Source organism: Trematomus bernacchii, unplaced genomic scaffold (genome assembly GCF_902827165.1).
Source record: "Trematomus bernacchii unplaced genomic scaffold, fTreBer1.1, whole genome shotgun sequence".
Classification (NCBI taxonomy): Eukaryota; Metazoa; Chordata; class Actinopteri; order Perciformes; family Nototheniidae; genus Trematomus; species Trematomus bernacchii.
In genome coordinates this window covers 3,807,096-3,828,408 of record NW_022987531.1, presented here as the reverse complement: position 1 = coordinate 3,828,408, position 21,313 = coordinate 3,807,096, and the positions used below count along the sequence as shown (strand labels likewise).

Sequence of the window (21,313 nt, the reverse complement as noted above, 5' to 3'; positions counted from 1 at the left end):
TGGACTCTGAGTTGACTCATGAATGCTGAGCAGCGAGGAGGGATGGCTCTAAATAAAGATTTCAGGTCAAAAACAGGAAATGGCTCAATGAGCAGGGAGGGCAGGGCCATAGCAACACCAACTGGAGAGCTGCACCGACAACATCCCTCCCTCCCTCTCTCCATCTATCTTTATTTATTCCTGCCCCACTCTTCTCTTATGTTGCCTTCTTGCTGTTGCTTTATCCTTATTGGCCCTATTCTTCATTTCTCTTTGCCTCTCATTTTCTGTATTTTTCTTCCATTCTGTCTATTCATTTAATTCATTCAGAGGTTTTGATTTTAATGAAGCAACCACAACAAATAACTGTTCATTCAAACTGTATACTGTAACAGAGAACACGCCATGACACAAAATGTGTGTTTCTCCGTGCACGTATCAGGTTGTGTGACACTACCAGTGTGAACCTGACTCATGGTGCGTTCACTGGTCCCACTCATTACTCAGGCTCGGTACATGCGGCTACATGTTGCTTCTATCCATCAGCTATTGCACCTTCGGGTGGTAACACACAGGATTACGACTGTAGCCAGAATTAGTTCGCCAACCGTCATGTTACAATTATACTCACAGTGACAACACACATGCATTTTTATATCATCACGGTCTATAAATACACACACACACACACACACACACACACACACACACACACACACACACACACACACACACACACACACACACACACACACACACACACACACACACACACACACACACACACACACACAGAGCTGGCACCATTGTTTAAGTCATCTGAGTTTATGTGTTACTTATCAGTTTAGTTTTTATGAACACTATATTGATGATGCCCTTTATATGTCTTGTGGTAAAGGAACCCATTACTAGGAGTTACCAATATGGCAAGTAGCTTGCATTGTACAATAGGTAAGTTCATGTTTAGTAATTGGCAAAAAAGCAATAGGAAATGAGAAATTACAAACATGAATGTTAAAAGAATTATGTTCATTTCTTCAAAAACTAGACAGTTTTACCTGTTTTCTGTCAGGCCTAGAAAAACTAGTCATCACTCTTGTGAGGGAACGTGACTTTTTGATTAAACTGAACAAATTGTATAATGTTTCCTGTGTTGAAAAATCAGAAACAGATTTATTTGAAGAGGAGTTCGAAAGAAAAGTCTTCATTACATTTGGAAACTATAAGCCCGAAGTGAGGTGCACAACCAGAGCAATTTAACCTTTCATTATACATCTTTCATCATATCCAAATTGGAAATGTCAAACACTTGATAGTCAAAAAACACTTAAAATAGAGCAAAATCTGAGAAAACATCCATGTGCTGGCAGATTTGGGGAGGGTGTGTGAACAGGACAAGAGAATATTATTAATTATATTAGATATGGGTGTGGCACCAAAGCTAACATGGAGAGAGAGGGGCAGAAAGAGGGGGAGATAGGAAGGGAGGGAGGAGGGAGGGGAAGGACTCCCCACCAAAAGCACCCATCTGCTTTCTTTCCCATTATCTTCACTTTCTCTTTGTCTCTACGTCCTCCCGTTCTTTCATTGTCTCTTTACCAGTCTTTATATCAGTGCCCTTCTCCCCCTCTCTGCCCCAAACCCATACACAGGAAGAATGGTTTATCATTACTCTACACTATTTTAATTGATAAAAACACTGATAGAAGTGTTTGCTTTCCCACAATTATTCTTTCTTCTTGTTACATTGAGGTTTCAAAAACGTGTCATGCACTTCAAAGGGGGAAGTCTCTCCTGCGGTGCTGCCATTTGAGGGAAATATGCTCCAAAAATGTCATGCCACCTAGACTCAGTGACTTAAAGGTGGGGTAGGTAATTTTGGAGAAACCAGCTCGAGTGCGCTAGAATTTGAAAATACACAACCGGAAAAAATCTGCCACTTCCTTACAGAGCCCCTCCTCCAACACACACGAATGCGCACATGACCAATGAGGGCACGAGATAAGTTTGTGCACAGACGGAAGGCTGACAGGCAGGTAGGCCATCCAGTTATTTTAGCCGGGCCGGCTCAGATGATTGGTCGTGCTTTTTACAGCGCTACGGCTTCCACAGATGACATTTTTTTATGTATTTATTGTCAAAGCATTTAATATATTCATTGCTATCGGGATGTTAAAGAGCAACTTGCAGGTTAGAGACACCAGTGAATAAATGTGTAGGAAAATGATGTATACACTAGATTTTCCCAAAAATATACATAAATATACACTACAGTGACATCTGGCGTCGTTTTTGTAAGACATTTTTACTTCCGCATAAAAAAAGCCTCCCCATGTGACCTCCCGCGTGTGACGTCACATGGGCGAGAGCGGCCGGTCTAACGTATGAATAAACATGGATCACAATGCTAGTTTTGACACAGAAGAGGTTGAAAATATATATTCGAATGCATATGGCGGACCACAACCATATAATTATGAGCCTGCTAGGCGTCCAAAAGACCAGGAGCAGCCAAGGATTAGAAAAAATAACGGCCATCGGAGAGAAATGGAGCTGTGGTGTGAGGAGAATCAGTGGAGAACAGGGCAGCTGTCTTGGTGAGTGACCGGCGTTAGCTACAGTTAATGTTAGCTAACGTCGGTCACATCACAACATTGTAAAGTTAGCTATCATATATCAGGCTATAACTAAAGTAGTATTGATAATATAGTAACGTTACTGGCAGGACTGTTGATACTGATTCATAACAGAAACTAATGCGCAAGTATCAGCCGTATCTCGCGTTACCTAATGCAACTCCACACTACGTTACGGTGCTGTGTACCGGAGGGGAGAGAGAGATGAGCGAAGGGGGGGAGAGAGAGAGGAACGAATGGGGGAGAGAGAGGAACGAAGGGGGGAGAGAGATGTAATACGGTTTCCTGATAAACGTTTTGTTTGATAGGCCTCAGCTGTGGAGAGTATGTGCTGCAGGGAGGTGGATGCACCTCGCACAACGCACCCAGGAAGGAAAGCTAGCTACTGTAGCTCCGGTCCTTTTCCTGTTAGGGAAACTGTGGACTCGATGTCCTGACAGGCTGGAGTTTGTGCAAACTGCACAAACACAAGCTCACCATGATTAAAAATGGTGAAATGCAATGTCAAATTACCGAAAAAATACCAGCACACTAAATCACAACCGCTCAAACCAACTACAAACTACTACCGCGGATTGGGCAGAGAAGGAGTCCGAGAAAGTTGCTCCCCCATGTGACGTAATATGACGCGTTTGACGTATGACGTTAAAAAAAGCAGTTTTTAGTAGCAGAGCTCAAAACGGCTCCTTTCCCTCTGAATTATTGCCCTTATGTCTTGTAAAACATATCAAATCCTGCATTAACTTTAATTGTAATTTTCAGGCAAGGTTAAGCATAAATCTAGTAAAAAGGACGGGAGTGATTATTCGGACCGCTGTATTGGCCAGATGAACAATCTGGTCCACGGTGTAGCTGCCGCAGCTGGCCGTGTAATGTCCCTGGCCACAGTGGCGTCACGTCACGAGGATCTCCTTGGGGCCCCCGTATCCACGGAGGGGCTCTTTGGGTCGATCCCATCGGTCACCCAGCGCTTCCGCCCGCCTGGAGGAAGAGAGGCTGCAGCTCAGCCGTATGCTTCCGCTGGCTCTTCCTCGGGCTCATCCGCAGGGGAGAGAGCGCGGCGCTACGATGAGGAGGAGAGAGAGGCGACGGTATAGAGCCCCCTCGGCTCCCGTTGCCCCTCCACCTCCGCGGCCCGTTCCGCGGACCCGGCTCAGAACCGGCAATTGCGGGTACGGACTGGCCGACCCCGGCAGGTTTCGGCTCCGGCCCCACCTCAGCAGAGGGCTGCGGGCTGGGGTGCGCCGTCCTCCCGGAGCTGACTGGCGGGAGGAGGAAGCGCCCGGGCGGAGAGAGGGACCTCCTCCACCCAGGACGCGAGGGCGAATCCCGCCTCCTCCCTCTTTAATGCAGAAATTGTGTCTCACAAATTTAATAAAAGAGATGATTGCATGTATCCCAGTCTAAATGTCATTTCTTTCCACAATTCCACACTTCCACATAATGTTTACCGTACTGATTCCCCAATCGCTGCCCCAGTTGTAACTCCAGTAAAGGAAGCAGCTAGTGGGCATGTGCATGAGATGGTAATAAACCGCAGGAAACGCTATCAGAGTGTTCTGCGGGTACAGGGACATTGTGGCCGGCGTGTTATTGTCCGGAGGCACACAGCACTTAGCGTGAAAACTCAGAGTAATGCATTTCTCCGTCTGGGTGAGGATGGCTCTGCGAGTGCATTGCACATGCCTACAGTCAGGCGGGAGAGCAATCCCCACGGGGGTCCGTGCGCACTCTACACGGGCTATGGCTGTGTCAACAGCCTTATTTAGCGGCGTGAGTGTGGAGGACATATGCACGGCGGCGTCTTGGTCCACACCAGGCCCCTTCATAAGGTTTTATCTCTTGGACATGTCTGGCTCCTTCTCATCGTCTGTGCTTGCTGGGGCAACACAGGACTGGTGAGGGGGGGGGGGGCGGGCTGTGGGTCAGTAGGTATCTGACCCCCCCCACCCCCTGGACATAATGCACTTATGGTTTCCCATGCTCCTTAGGGACCCGGGAAACATGGTGCGCAGTGAGCCCCATACAGGGCGGAAGGATTATTTTTCCATGCACACTCTTCACGAGGTAAGCGTGTCTGAGTGTGCTTTATCAGCCAAGTAAACTACGGCCCCGACTCCTCCACGGTCATGGCCGAGGGAGGAGAGGTTGCGGTGCAGTGGCTGCTAACCAAAAAGCCGGTCAGGGGCAGTGTGATGGGTTGTTGGACGACAGGGCGTGTATCCATCAGGGCTCCACCCACTGTACCCATAGAGTGGCGAAGTCCCTCCCTTTCCGGTGGACCTCCATGGGACCTTATTTCGGAAAAATTATTTCAACAGTTTTACGACAAACTGTGACTTTTTTGACATGGAAATTATTTTTTAAGATTGACAAACATCATATGTGTAATTCATGGCACAATTCAAACGGGATCGAAAGATAAGTTTTCTCTCTCCATTGACTTCAATACATTATTTTTCCGAAATAAGGTCCCATGGGGCGGAAGTAGATGGGCGTGACTTCGCCACTCTATAGAGTCCAGTAGAGGGCGGAGCCTGTGAGATATAACGATGGGTTACGTATTGTAACCCTAGTTATATAAGCACAGGCGGAGCCCTCTACTAGGGGCCCTGTCTGTCCTATGCTCCTCGCTGGGGGCTTGCGCGCGCACTCAGGTAGGCCCGCCCCTGAGGGCCGGCTACATTTAAAGATATCTCAGTAGGTGAACGCTTGCATAGTAAGGTCAAGGGGTAGTACCCATAGAGTCCAGTAGAGGGCTCCGCCTGTGCTTATATAACTAGGGTTACAATACGTAACCCATCGTTTCTTCTGATGCTGGTGATATAAGCATTTATCCTAATGTGACACTCAACAGCTGCTCTGCCGAATTGTTATGTAATATTTAATGAGTTATTGAGCATTCTGAAACATGGTACACTCAAAAGGTGTTTATTATATTTTGACGTCACCAAGGGGTTTGTGGACTAGACATTTGTGCGTGACCAAAATGTTTCAACTAACTTTCATAAACTGTAAAAACAGACTCAAATGTGAATGGTCTAAGACTCAGACACTGAAAACACCCACACCCAAGTCTGTTTTATCCTATTTTTTACTCTAAATGGTTCCATCATTTTAGAAATGTACTTCATGCTGTATTAAAGACAAAGAGCAAAAGATTAAGACCATAAACTAATTAGAAAAATGATTCGCAAAGTAAAACATCAAGTGAGAGGTAAAGGGTCAAATTCTCATAGACTTCTATAGAATTGGATCTTTTTTTTTACACGAGTTGAGCGACACCTACTGGCTGTTGGATAGAATGCAAGTTTAAGTCAACTTCACATTGGCTTCTCTTCTTTTGGCTTGGTTTTCTTTAAAACCACAACAGATCACAGGGTAGTCCTGGAACTGTGGAAGACCTTCCTTTTCAAAACTCAGAACCAAAACAAATTGTACTAACTGGGCAGGGTTCCATGTAACCATACACACATTATGTTTCATTATCAATTGTGTCAGTACATGTATGGCAAGATGACCAAATTAGTTTTAGGCTGTTCTTTTAAGCATGTAACAACAATATTGATTGACGATAGAGTTGTCGACTTATATTAAACATGGTTGTGTCAGGATGATCAAGACTCAAATGTGTCATTATCACGCGATAGTGGACTCATGTAAGTAATGACCTAGGCTAGTTTCATCGTTGAGTCATTCCTACTATCCTTGCAATTTTTTTTAGGTTTGTTATCTAAACACAATTTGACAATAAAGTAGGATTCCAAGCCAACCCTAACCCTACTTTAAGAATATGGCCATTGGATGCAACTGAATATGCTTTGTAAAGTTGTGCAAATGTGTCCAAGTTCATGCTCAGTTGTTATTGAACAGCTTAGGGTCTCCTAGTTAACCTTAACATTTTACAGCTTCCCCATTTGGAACGCAGTGTCATTAACTCATCAGGTTGCTATAAATCATGATGGCTACTCTTGACAGCACATCAGCAGCTTTGTATTTTCTTTCTGTCAAAATGCATCCTTAAAGGTCATAGAGATTTTAATGAGTGGGGAAAACCCAGACACATTTTGGCTAGGTTCTAGCCCTATGTATGTATCAATCCACAGCAAATGTGCTATGTCCTACTGTTTGAATAACATTTATTAAATAAGTAACTTTAAAATAAATGTAGTTCTTCGTTGGAGGCAATTTGAAGCAATGAAGTCTGAAATTATTCGAAGACTTTCTTAAACATTGTTGGTTTTGGACTTTTGGTGTTGGATTTATCAACAAAATGGCAATTATATAATAATACCTGTGTTATACTTCAGGAACATTTAGATTTACAATAATATGACAACTCCTCGACCAAAGAGCCCTCCTTCAGTGCAAATACTGAAGAATTTAGGGAGATAGGTCTATATATAGAAACTAGTAAGGGAGCTCCAAACAAAACATTGAATCCAGCAAGAAGAGGGCTTGTGCCTGGACTAAGAACATGGGTGACCGAGACAGAGAGAGAAAGGGAGGTGTGTTTACTCATGGCTGTGTGACGCCTCCAGTGTCAGGTGACTTACAGGAAATAAGTTGTTGTTCTCTTCTCTTTCTCGACTCCGTCTCTGTCATTTGAGTAACTCTTTCCTTGTTTTTTTAACTTCCGGGATAATTTTTTTCTCTCTATTTGCCAACTTTACTGGCATGTCGTTTATCAGACAACCCAATCAGAGTGTAAAATGTCAAATACAAGCAAGAGGTAATGCGCCCAAATCATATTAAATTATAAGTTATTTGATTTGAAAGAAACCAAAAACAAGTTTTTGAGGTTGAGTACATGATGTTGCAAATAAGTCAAGCCAGCCAAGACATTATGGGACACGGTAATAACTACCTTAGACATAGAATACAGTGCTCTGTTGTATGTTTTAATGGCTTTTGGCTCGAGGCTATGTGAAAAAAGGTTTACTCTAACCTTTTACTGTGTGTGTGTGTGTGTGTGTGTGTGTGTGTGTGTGTGTGTGTGTGTGTGTGTGTGTGTGTGTTTGAGCTCATCCGTAGCAAACTGGTGAGCGTGACACATTCCAGGAGGACAACTCACCAATAGTCCAGCAGTAGATGGGACACAGATACCTCTGTCCAGTAGGAAAACTCAACAAAAACACATTGATGACGGAGAATTCAGTTCCCACAATTTTCTTCTTTGTGGTCACAAGTTAGCTACATTTGGAGCAGCTTAAATGGGAGCAGAGGCAGTGATGGGGGAATTTGTGATACTGGGAGTGATGGTTTACAGTAAAGGTAACACTCATTGAAGTAGAGAAAGTAGTTGACTTCTTACATGTATATGTGCATTTCCCCTCCCTAATACCTTCACTGTTTTGCCCCTAATAGTACATTATGCAAGTTTTTTGTGTGCACTTCAAGTCAAACTGAACTGCACTTAGAAGTCTGTGGAGGGAGTTCCTGTAGATGAAAACAGGAAGGTCATTAATCTTCGAGAGAAAGCGAGCCGACTCGCAAGTCACAGCACGAGGAAGCGACAACAGCGTTTCAGCTTTAGCTGGTTGTCCATCTTTTTTTTCCCAGCAGCCTTTTTTACAAACTCTTTCAGCATAGACAGACGTCAATTGCAGTGTTGGATGTTCTGTTTTGATCAGGGATACAGTCAGAACAATGTGCTAATAGAAGGAAATGGTAGACAAAAGTAAAGAAAATAGATAAATATCATCATAGGTCAGCTTTGATTGGAAGGTAGGGGTACACCAACCTTTTATGATGTGATTAACAGATTCACATTGGATCACCTGACCGGAGAGCTCACAGCTACAAAGAAATTGTGCCCGAACCCTAAAAATACTGCAACCGAACCTGCTTATAGTTTGAAAACTGGGATCCAGACCCATTAATGACCGAGAAAAGTCGGTCCAAAAATTGGGGAAACAGACCTGATCGGCAACACACAGCTGATTGCTATTAACATGTAAACATTAATTTACAAACAGTCAAAAAACAACATTGTGTCTTAACCAATGTTCTTAGTGTTAAAAATGAAAGTTGGTAAGTGTAGGGGTTTCAGGTTATTCCACTCTTTGTGATAGCATGGTGTATTCACTGTTATGTCTCGTCAAATTTGTTAATTATGTTTGTGTTATGTCTGTCTTTTCATGTTTATTCACGTCATGTCAGGTCTGTCTATTTATGTCATTTCATCTCTAGTCAAGTCCCCGTGTTTCATGTCATGTCTCGTTTTCCATTTCCTGTTTTATTTTGTACTTACCTCTTGTCTCTTATTTCAGGCCCTGTTACTTTCTCCCTTTGTGTGTTTTCCCGCCCTCGTCAGCGTCTGCCCCGCCCCTGATTGTTTCCACTTGTTCCCACTCACCTCATGTTTAAATAGTCCTGTCTCCCCCTGTCCTGTGTCAGTTCGTCTTGTTTGTTTCCATGGATGGTCGTGCCAGGCTTCAACAAAGAGAGGATCATTTCCAGTCTAGTCAGGTTTTGTTATTTTTGTAAACTTAAATTAATCTTAAGTTCTCCTTTTGCTACGCTTGTTTTTTCCTCCTTGTGAGAGCGCTTTTTGTTAAATCCAGTACCTACTCTGTTAAGAGGGATTATCTGTTTTCTTGAAATTAAAAATATATTTTTTTGCTACATTCAAGACTGTCTCTGGGTCGTGCATTTGGGTTCTCCTGTTTGTGTTAAGGTTGTGACATTTACTGTATATTTCAGCGTTTAAGTCCTCTGTCGAAGTCATGACAAACACTGTATGATCACAGCTGGGTATTCTCAGATCCATTCTTGTCTAACACATTATGTTAACAGACCTAGGCATTGATAAATACTAACCCTATTAAGCCCCAATTAAAGATCCAAACTGGATCCAAACCTGTGCAGATCCCCGGTTAGGACGTTCACACCAAGACTGATTTAAAAATGCACTCTTTTGTCTGCTTTGGCCTTCCAATCGGGATGTATGAGTGGACAGAAGCATTCAAGATTATTGAGAACTGACCTCAGCGCAACAGCTACAGCTTTGGAAAAAATGTAGAAACCACTCCAAATTGTTCTTAAATCTCAATCTCTACATGTATGGCAGCCATTAGATTCCAGTGTCTGTTGAATTTTAACGCAGAGAAATGTCAGTAGTTCATAGAATTTAAGAATTTTCAGAGCTGTATGTTGTTTCATTAGCCATATTGAAACATGAAAAAGTCAGAGGTCACGAAACGAAGGGTCACCCTGAAACAAATAATTGGAGTAGACAGTATAGAGCAGAATACTTCCTTTGGTAATATCCTTAAAGAGTACATGAAGTCATGGTTAAGCTGCCCCTCCGATATGTGCGGCAAAACAAATAAGCTCCCCCTTTACCAACTACATTAATCAGACACATTAAGGCAGTGTTTCTCAAAGTGGGGGGCGCACCCCCCCTGGGGGGCGCAGAGGCATGACAGGGGGGGCGCGAGAGACCAGGAGGAAAACTGGTTATTGAAAAAAAAGAAAAAAAAGAAATCATAATTTGAAAGATTATTGATTCGAAAATAATATGCTACAGTACAGTACAAGTATCTCTGGGTCTCTGTGTTTCATTCAAGCTCGGCTCTGTGTGTGTGTGGAACGAGCCATTTTGTGTGTGTGCGCGAGCGAGAGAGAGAGAGAGAGAGAACGCACCGGTACTGGAGATCGTTGTTGTTAGCTTCTGGTGCTAGCGAGCTACGCTAACGGATATAAGGAGCATTTTCTACAACAAGGTGGAGGAGACTGACTCCTGTCAGACTGAGAGGCTCAGTGAACTAAAGGACTCTCTGAGTGTTTAGATAGTTAACTTTAGTCTAAGTTATCTCAGTGGGTCTCAAACGGTTTGGTCACGATTAATGTAAACAATTATTTCCGAGGCACACGTTTATATGATCATTATAGTTATAAAACAATAAGAGAATAAATGAAAAACAGGTATGAAATACTATATGACAGTAAAAAAAGAATAAAGTTTAAAAGGGGAGTGATTTGTAAAATATCCATAAAGAAAAAGTAAATCTGTTTACAGTTCTGTTTCAAATGGGTGTTGAGAGAGGTATCCATAGATCTCTTCATTTTGCTCTCAAAGTGCACCAGATTGATGCTTTTAACTTCAATATTTAAAAAAAAGTCTTCCCGGGGGAGCATGCCCCCGGACCCCCCTAGAGGAGGTGATGACCCCCCTAGAGGATATTAGGTCCACACACCACCTATAAAAATACCATTTTACCCCTGCTTACACCTATATGCCGTGAGCTGATTGTCAAGCCTTCATTGTAACCAGTGGCGACTGGTCATTAGGGGCAGCCCCACCTAGTGTCAGCAGAAAGTATTACAAATAATGATTACAAAAATGCAAAAAAATAAGTAAAAAAATATATAAAATATATTTTAAGATCATGTTTAATCATCTGATTCGTCTGTACATTGCTGTTTTAGTCTGTGTTCTTCTAATTAGTGTGTCTGCAGTCACAGTGTGTGCCTATTGAGCTGTTTAGAGCCATGTGGGACAAAACCTGATTATGCCCCTTCCTCTCGCTGTGAAGTGAACGGTGACTGTAAAAACTTCACTGCGCATGCTCAGAGTATTTTTCTATGTAATGTGTGTGGCAAAAAAATAATGACCAGAGGGGCACGGAGCTACCATCCCCACCATACGTCATCTCAAATCATTCAGAGCTGATTGGCTGTAAGTACGTGTGCCGCGAAAAGTGTGCTGTGTGAAGAGGAGACGAGAGAGCTGCAGTGGCGCGTCCTAAAACCAGGAAGTAAGCACAAAAAAGCAATGAGATTTCTCCATAGCATTTTAGAAAATAGCTCGAAATAAGATCTGTGGGAAACGTACCTGTTAGATAAATGCACGTTTTGATCAGCCGGATAACATCCACATGTCTACCCTACTTTTATAATTTTTTTATCATAAATCTATCGATTAGATTTATGATAGACTTTTGAAACTACAAGAAGATAAGGAGGACTTTTACAAAAAAGTAATAGAAATGTTTGTCCAGAAGGATAGGCAAATGGACTTCATCTTCAAGTCAAGGTAAGACCGCAATTTTATTGAAAATGGGATCTTACTAAGAGAGAACAATTCAATATTTAAATGATAAAATGACATTTTTTGGGTATCCTTTTGTTGAACTGTCTGTTTAAAATTAATCGAAGCATCAGACAAAAAAAGCTTTTGAAAATAATATTATATTTTGGTTTAGGTCAAAATATAATATTTGTAAACCTGAAGAGTCAGTGCCAGTGCCTCACCAGCCATGAACCTCACTGCACGTCACTGCAGAAGCTTATATATAGACATCTAAGTTTTTTGTGCCCCACCACTTTTGTACATATAAAAACGCCACTGATTGTAACAGTCGCAGGTACACTGTATGTGCGTGGGGAATGTTGCAGTAGAAAATTCCCTCTATCCACCCTCTATGAAACGTCAAGCTACCCCACAGCACTCCCAAAATAAATCTCTGGCGCCGCCACTGAGCCTGCAACCCCGTTTTGAAGAAATGTGCAGTGCAACACAGGATCATTGCAGCCACTAATGCTGTGATAAGACAGCAAATATCAGCATTTTCTTTCTTTTCATTTTTTTGCACAGATTGCAAAGTGGCAAAGTATTATAACTTATTGTTCTAGGAAAGGGATTGCACAATTGTATTATGTATTTTTTTTGACCACACAGACTTATGGAGCATTGTTTTATTATCACTGTTCTAGCAAAGTGATTTTTTTATTTTTTTGAAAGGAATGCTCACATTCATATTGATGTATTTTAATAAATGTTAACTTGGCCCATTACGTGACTATTTGTGTTGGGGGGGCCCGACTTTTTTTTTTCTCCAAAGGGGGGGCCTGACAGAAAAAGTTTGAGAACCACTGCATTAAGGCATCACTCATCATAAAGGCATGTAAAATAAATAAGGAATATTTTGTAATGATTGCTAGTAAGATTTTGAATGCAGGTCTTTCTTCTTCCACCACTTGGAAAACCCAGATCTGATTAGAGTAGGTTACATTGTAGCAGGACAGGGGAAAAAGTAAACACTCCTACAGATTCCCTGAGAAAAAGGGGAGTGGCTAATCAAGCCACCCCTGAGAGAAGCGGGAGGAAACCAATCAAGGAAATGATTGGCACCTGTGTGCTGTTAAAAGGAGGACAGCATGCCATTCAACAGAAAGAGAAAGAACCAAGAGGAAGTTGGATCTAGCAAGGAAGAAAGTGGATTCTTATGGACTTCATCAGAGAAATCAGGCTATTTTTGGGAGTTTTGCCACTGAACCCAGGAGCTGTTGGGGAAACATTTAACCTTCCCAGTTAAAACCTGCAATCCGGTGATCTACTCTGGCCTATCACCCTCAGATAAGTTATTCTCACTACACCAATATCATTTCCCCTCCTCTTGCACTCCACACCCACACACCACACTCTGGACTGGAAAAACAGAACTTTACAACTTTACTTTCACACATCCCTATCCCCTGAACTACACTCTTTACACGGGAACGTGCGCTGCCTTTACACGGGAACGTTTGCGTTTACGCACCGTATGCGTTTTCAAAAAAGTCTTCCGTTCACACGCATTCGATTCATTTAAGGTGTCTGTTCCATAGACTGTATATATAAATGAACGTAGTGTCCGTGACGTCACCCATAGGATTCTGCAGAGTTGCCGAGAAGCCCTTAGTAGGCGGAGTCGGCCACTAACGGCTCGACAGTGACGTCAGAGTCTAACTCCCGCCTGCTCCAGCCTGCTCCAAATAAGGGCAAAGAGGCGGAGCCGAGGCGGGACCTGCTCCCTCCGAACTGGAAGTAAACAGAGCTAGCTCAGGCTAAGAAGCTAAGCTAACATGAAATACATGCATACCAAGTTACTGCGTGGCACTTTGGTTTTGATAAAACAGTGTAGTTCAGGGCCGAATTCACCATATACATTGGGGGGGACACAATTGGACCCCCCCAATATTCAGATACACTCAAAATGTCCCCCCCAATAAATAGCAAAAACATTTTTTTTTTTTTTTTAACCTGTTAAGCACCAAGCCTGTTTTTCATGTTTCAGGCTCGAAAATGACATGCCCAAAACAAATGACTACAACTTAACTTCTAAAAGGGTTATATGAATAATTTCTTTTATCAAAGCAGGGTTACATCTGTGAGTTGGATGTAGAAGTGTCAGAATCAATATAAATGTTTTTTATTTTTTACAGATAGTGAAAACTACCCTTGAATGATGGGTTAGTAGACTAAAAGCTTTAGGAATCCAAAGTACAACATATAATAAGTACCCTGTATCAAGATTGATGCAAAACAAGTGACATTTGACCTTTTTTAGAGAGGTTTAGCCAAAACCACCTTACCTCTGAGTTGATTTGGGTGAAAATGTTTTTTTTTCTATATCTCTGGCCCCCCTTGGTCGATTTTGATGGTTGACACCTCTTTCTGACCGTTAGAGCCAATAGAATCGAAGGGGGAGGCCCACACACACACTCATTGTGAAGAGAAAAGGTGGGGGCTGCGTGCATGTAAATGTAAAGCAGAGTGGAGCTACATTCTAGCTCTGGCATTTGGAAACAAAAAAGCAGTTTTATTGCTTATGGATTATCAGAAATAATTTCAAAGAAGGCACAGATACATTGGATGAACCTATGGATTAACTGCAGCATCGTTTTTTTATCGTTTTAATGCCATTGAAGACCAGTTTTGACCAAGGTAAGCCATGTTAGCGTTTCTAGCTACTTAGCTCCACATGTTATGATGTACGCTTTCGTTTATAGCGTCGCAAATGTTTATCACTGAGTGTTGAGGTTTTTTACACAGATTCAGTGTCTCCAGGACACCAAAAACGAGTGGTTGGCTGTGCATCTAGGATAAGTAATAAGGGAGTTATTGTGAGTTTAAGTGCCGTTTTAGGTTAAATTGTTTCGCTCGTGGCTAATTCAGAGGCTGAGTGCTAGCATTGTGGGGTTTTTTTGGGAAAAAAAAATTAAAAAGATCAGTTAGCTGAGTTTCTTCCCGTTACATGGATATAAAACATTCATAGTTTTATTAAATATTAAGATTCCTTAGACGTTGTTTCCTGCAAATGACGCGTTTATCCGCCCGGTACTGGGGGGGCCGTGCGTAACCGGTTAAATAAAATTACTATTCTATGACTTTTTTATTTTGGCTATTTGTATACTTGAAAATCTTTATTTTCTGTTATTGTGAACTTCACCAAAATGATATATTCTTTTCATATGTAAATTGGTTCCGCCTTGTTTGTTTATGCATACCTTTTATTTTGTACCCGGGGGTGTATTTCGCTGTTGCACGTCTGAGTCCAGCTTCAGTTAGCTTGATGCTCCAAGCAGGTCAGTCATGTTTTAATGTGCCTGTGGCAGCGGGGTGTGGTTAGGGCGCCGGCTGCTGGTGTGAAGGGAGTGGCTCGGCCGGAGGCCAGACAGCTGATCGGAATCAGGTAATCAATCACTGAATAAAAGCATGTGGTAACCTGGTTCTGGTCGGTCTTGCAGTAGGCAGGATCCTGGGAGGTCGCCGAAGGACCTGTGGAGGAGCCCACACGGGCAACGTTTTGCAACCCGTGTTGTACACTTTGTGTTGGTGCTAATAAACGCCTGTGTTAAACCCAAACCCTGCTCTTTCCGTCACTCTTTGAACCCTGTGTGAGCAGAGAGGCTCACAGTGGCGCCTGAACAGGGACTCATGTCGGAAGGAGAAACCCCGCTGGGTCAGGCCCTCCAACGTCTTGCCCACATGCAGGAGACCACCACAGCCTTGCAGCGACAGCAGAGCGAGGCTCTGCTCGGGATCGCCTCGAGCCAGCGCGAGGACCGGGCCCTCCTACGGGAGCTGCTGCAGCGTCCGGCTGCCCGGGAGGCCGATCCCGCGACCAACCCGGCCCGACCGCCTTCGATTGCCCTCCAGAAATTGACGGCAGACGACGATCCGGAGGCATACCTGGACATCTTTGAGGGCACAGCGGCGGCGTGCGGGTGGCCGGAGGAGGAGTGGGCAGCGCGGCTATTGCCCCTGCTATCTGGGGGTGCGCAGTTAGCCGCCCACAGCCTGCCCGCAGCCTCTCGGCATGTGTACCGATATCTGAGGAAGGCCATCCTGGACCGGCTTGGCAGCACGCCAGAGGGACATCGCCGCCGGTTCCGGGCACTCCCCTTCGAGGACGCTGACCGGCCCTTCTCATACGCGCAACAGCTTCTGGATGCAGCGAGCCGCTGGCTCCAGCCGGGGGTGCGCTCGGCGGAGGAAGTCGTCGGGCAGGTGGCGCTGGAGCAGTTAATCGCCGGCCTGCCATCTTCAACGGCGAATTGGGTCCAGTGCCATCGCCCCGCCAACCTGGAAGCAGCCGTCGTCCTCGCGGAGGACCACCTCTCGCTTCCCCGGCGGAGCGTGAAAGAGGAGCCCCGACCACCGGCTGTCTCAGCGGGCAGACCCATCCCAGCCCCGAGGAGGAGATTTCCTGGAGCAGCTGCCCTTCCTCCACCACCACCACACGGGCCCAACCCCGCAGCCCCGACACTTCACCCCCAAGCCCTACCTTACCCTCCTGTTTTTATCTCTCCCCAGGGTCCGGCCTACGCTTCTGGTCGTCCGGCACCACGGGGGGCTCCTCAGACGCCAGGGCTGGATTGCTGGCGGTGCGGGCAGCCCGGCCACTTCCGACGGGAGTGTCCTCTCATGGAGGTCGGACAGCTGGTCCGGGTTGCGGGACCGCCAGTTGCCTCCCCCGATTTGGAAGGGACGTACCGTATACCGGTATGTATACAGGGGGGTACACACCAGGCTCTGATGGACACGGGCTGTAATCAGACGATGATCCATCAGCGCTTGGTTCGGCCTGGGGCATTGATTGAAGCATCGTGGGTGAAGGTGAGGTGTGTGCATGGGGATATTCACCAGTACCCGGAGGTGACGCTGGAAATTTCTTATAAGGGAAAAAAGCATAGAGTCAGGGCTGGAGTTAGCACTCGCCTTACGCACCCTCTGATTTTGGGAACGAATTGGCCGGGGTTTGCTAAGCTAGCGGGGGCTATGGGGGTGCGTTCACGGACGGCAGGGAAATGTGAGTTGTGTGCTGTGTTTAGTGGAGAGTCGGAGGCGGCTGACGACGTCGAGGGGGAAACTGACACGGAGGGGGCCGCGGAGGTCCCTCTGGCCCCGCTGGTGTTTCCTTTGGAGGATTTCCCCCTCGAACAGTCGAGGGACGAGACCCTTCAGCACGCCTTCGACCAGGTGGTGAGTATTGATGGCTCCCAGCTACACCCAAACGCAGCACTCACTCACCCACACTTTACGGTGGTTAGGGACAGGCTGTATCGTGTGAGCCGTGACACACAGACAGGAGATATAAATACCCAGTTGTTGGTGCCAAAAAGCCGTCGGGAAATGGTTTTCCAGGCGGCTCATTATAACCCCATGTCAGGTCACCTAGGGTACGACAAATCACTACACCGGATAATGGCCCGATTTTATTGGCCGGGCATTCGCGCAGATGTGAAGCGGTGGTGTGCATCTTGCCGTGAATGTCAGCTGGTTAACCTGCCGGCCACCCCCAGGGCGCCTTTGCGCCCGTTACCATTGATTGAGGTGCCTTTTGAGAGAGTTGGTATGGACCTCATCGGGCCATTAGACCGGAGTGCACGGGGATATCGCTTTGTACTGGTCCTAGTGGATTATGCCACGCGATATCCCGAGGCAGTGCCGCTGCGTAATATCTCTGCAAAGAGCGTCGCACAGGCACTGTTTCACATTATCTCCCGAGTCGGGATCCCGAAAGAGATCCTGACTGACCAGGGCACACAGTTTATGTCACGCACACTACGCGAGCTGTATGAACTATTGGGCGTCCATTCAATACGGACTAGTGTTTACCATCCTCAGACCGACGGCCTGGTGGAACGGTTTAATAAAACACTAAAGAACATGGTTCGTAAGTTCGTGCACGAAGATAGTCGTAATTGGGATAAATGGCTAGATCCTCTGTTGTTTGCAGTGCGGGAGGTGCCCCAGTCCTCCACGGGATTTTCTCCCTTTGAGCTCTTATTTGGCAGGAAGCCCCGGGGTGTTTTGGACCTAGTTAAGGAAAACTGGGAGGAGGGTCCAAGCACCAGTAAAAAACGAAATACAGTACGTTATGGACCTGCGAGCAAAACTCCACTCACTGGGGCAGATATCACGGGAGAATTTGCTCCAGGCTCAGGAACGTCAGCAGCGCCTGTACAACAGAGGGTCGAAACTGAGACAATTTTCACCGGGAGATAAAGTGCTTGTATTACTCCCATCCTCTAGCTCTAAACTACTCGCCAAGTGGCAAGGACCCTTCGTGGTCACACGACGAGTGGGGGACGTAGATTATGAGGTGGTGCGTTCTGACAGGGGGGGGAGCAACACAGATTTACCACCTTAACCTCCTGAAAGCATGGAGGGAGGTGGCGTCTGTTTCTCTGGTCACCACGGTGATTGAGAGAGATGAGTTGGGACCGGAGGTCATTAAAAGCAACAAATTAGCCCCGGTCTGTTGTGGCGACAATCTCGCACCGGGCCAGAGAGCAGACGTTGCTTCGTTGCAAAGGCAGTTTGCCGATGTGTTCTCCCCGCTGCCAGGGCGCACCTCTCTCATACACCACCGCATAGAAACGCCCCCGGGCGTGGCCATTCGTTCACGGCCCTATCGGCTGCCTGAACACAAGAGGAAAATTGTTCAGGCGGAGCTTCAGGCTATGCTAGAGATGGGAGTGATAGAAGAGTCCACCAGTGACTGGTGTTGCCCCGTCGTGCTGGTACGTAAGTCCGACGGGTCAATCCGGTTCTGTGTGGACTACCGCAGGGTGAACGAGGTGTCCAAATTCGATGCTTATCCAATGCCCCGGGTCGACGAACTCCTGGATCGGCTAGGCACTGCTCGCTTTTACACGACGCTGGATTTAACCAAGGGCTATTGGCAGATTCCCCTTTCTCCAGAGTCTAAGGAAAAAACGGCCTTCTCCACTCCGTATGGCTTATACCAATTTGTCACACTTTCTTTCGGGTTGTTCGGAGCTCCAGCCACTTTCCAGCGGCTCATGGACCGGGTGCTGCGTCCCCACTCTGCATATGCTGCTGCTTACTTGGATGATGTCATCATTCACAGTGAGACATGGGAGCAGCATATGCAGCAGGTGGGGGCAGTGCTCGAGTCCCTGAGGCAGGCGGGGCTCACGGCCAACCCGAAGAAGTGTGCGGTTGGACGGAGGGAGGTACGGTATCTGGGGTACCACTTGGGCGGCGGGCAGGTGCGGCCACAGATAGAGAAAACAACCGCCATTTCAGCCTGTCTGGCGCCCAAGACGAAAAAAGAGGTCAGGAGGTTCATGGGGCTGGCCGGCTACTACAGGCGGTTCATCCCGTCCTTTTCGGAGCTGACCAGTCCCCTGACCGACCTGACCCGAAAGGGTGCTTCAGATCCGGTCCAGTGGACGGAGCGGTGTCAGCTGGCGTTTGAGAGGGTTAAAAAAGCCCTCTGTGGTAAGCCGCTTCTGTATTCTCCTGACTTCTCTCTCCCTTTTGTGTTGCAGACCGACGCCTCGAACAGTGGGGTGGGGGCCGTTTTGTCCCAGCAGGTGGAGGGGGTCGACCGCCCCGTACTGTACATTAGCCGTAAGCTCGCCCAAAGGGAGGTGAACTACAGTACGGTGGAAAAGGAGTGCCTCGCCATACGGTGGGCGGTCGGCGCCCTGCGGTACTACCTCCTGGGGCGCCCTTTCACCCTCTGGTCGGACCATGCCCCGCTCCAGTGGCTCCACCGCATGAAGGATGCCAACGCCCGGATCACTCGGTGGTATCTGGCGCTACAGCCTTTCAACTTCAAGGTGATCCACAGGCCGGGTAACCAGATGGTCGTGGCTGATTTCCTCTCTCGCTCGGCGGAGGGGGGGGGGGAGTCAGCTTGCGGCCGGCGGGATCCCGGCCTGAGTCGGGCGGTGGGGGTATGTGGCAGCGGGGTGTGGTTAGGGCGCCGGCTGCTGGTGTGAAGGGAGTGGCTCGGCCGGAGGCCAGACAGCTGATCGGAATCAGGTAATCAATCACTGAATAAAAGCATGTGGTAACCTGGTTCTGGTCGGTCTTGCAGTAGGCAGGATCCTGGGAGGTCGCCGAAGGACCTGTGGAGGAGCCCACACGGGCAACGTTTTGCAACCCGTGTTGTACACTTTGTGTTGGTGCTAATAAACGCCTGTGTTAAACCCAAACCCTGCTCTTTCCGTCACTCTTTGAACCCTGTGTGAGCAGAGAGGCTCACAGTGCCCTCCATCAGTTCTGGTATCTTTTCTTAGCCCTAAAGTAATCTATATTTTATTTCGTAATGTTAATGTTAATGAACCCTCCGGTTTAGCTTCTTTGTGTAAGTAACTTGTACTTGGAGTACAGCGCTTGGGGGGGGGGTGGAGTACATCGCTTTGCGATTGTCAACGGGGGGGGGGGGGGGGGTGGTAGTAGAGTACAGAGCTTCGTGACCGCGGAGCGTGTGAACGTTGTGATCAGCTGTTTTAGCGCAGGGCTGCTGTACAGACCGACGTTAATAGCAGCCCTGTCTGTGCACACGGAGAACTAACCACCTTCAAGAAAAGCTTCACATTTACGTCGGTACGCAAATGCTCTTTGTGACACAAGTGACGGTACGCATTTCAGATTGTTGCCGTACCTGCGTACCAGTTATGTGCACCCCTGCATATAAGTACCGTCTATCAAGATTGATGCAAAACCAGTATTTCCAAGGCACACCTTTTATATGATCATTATAGTCATACAAAATAAGAGAATAACAGGTATGAAATAATTCCAACTCATACTACAGTTTAAAAGGAGAGTGATTTGTAAAATATGCATAAAGAAAAAGTAAATCTGTTCAGTTCTGTTTCATATGGTTTTGAGAGATGTATCCATAGATTTAGTCTCTAATTTTGCTCTCAAAGTGCACCAGATTGATGCATTTAACTTCAACATTTAAAAAAAAAAATCTTCCCGGGGGAGCATACCCCCGGACCCCCCTAGAGGAGGTTAGGTCCACCACCTGCCCACACCCCCCGTCAAATTGTCCCACCCACATTGAGAATGCCTCCCACGCCCATGCCTGAGACACAGTTTCGTGAATATTGTTGTTTTTTGCCCCCACGGGCAGGGGCATGGGGTTTAACAGGTTTTAAAGTATCCCATGTGTTAGTGAATTTTTATATATTTTCCTTTAGAATGGCAGGAAATTTGTATTCAAATTTTGATTGAATTTTTGGTCCCCCCCCAATGTTGACTCCATGAATACGGCCTTGGTGTAGTTCCCCTATATAAACGTTACATTCATAATCAAACGAGACAATCTGCAAGAGAATTAGCTATTTTTTGTTATTCTTAATGCTTGTCATCACGTTAATAAAATAAAAGAAGTACCGATACATAGCAGAACAATTGTGGCGATGTTCAGCTTAATAAGCCTTGTTCAACATAATTTATTTAGCTAATACTACAGCGGGCTGCAGGGGAACCAAGTCCGCGTTTCGCTGCATTCCTTGATCTCCAGTTATAACGCCGGACTCCGGAGCTAACGGAGCCGCAGGGGGCTCCGGGACGCCGGATGGAGCTGGGCTGCAGTCGAATAGTCCAAAAATTAGCTCCTAAGTTCTAACCCTATCGTCTATTCCTTGACCTCTGA

The 21,313-nt window shown here is 46.1% G+C and overlaps 2 protein-coding genes across 2 annotated transcripts in view; one reads left to right on the top strand and one right to left on the bottom strand.

Annotated features, from left to right (window-relative positions):
• Positions 1-21,313, bottom strand: part of LOC117475719 (SERTA domain-containing protein 2-like) — a 53,350-nt gene that overhangs the window by 16,057 nt on the left and 15,980 nt on the right.
• Positions 15,322-19,890, top strand: LOC117475504. The gene is made up of 2 exons (XM_034121736.1): positions 15,322-16,389; positions 19,188-19,890. Exons 1-2 carry the CDS (start codon positions 15,322-15,324, stop codon positions 19,641-19,643), a joined length of 1,524 nt encoding a protein of 507 aa, XP_033977627.1. The 3' UTR covers positions 19,644-19,890.

Coding starts and splice junctions, on each gene's coding strand:
- LOC117475504 (XM_034121736.1), top strand. CDS start 15,322: ATGTCGGAAGGAGAAACCCCGCTGGGTCAGGCCCTCCAACGTCTTGCC. Junction 16,390..19,187: donor AAGGGACGTACCGTATACCG/GTATGTATACAG, acceptor TTTGTGTTGCAG/ACCGACGCCTCGAACAGTGG.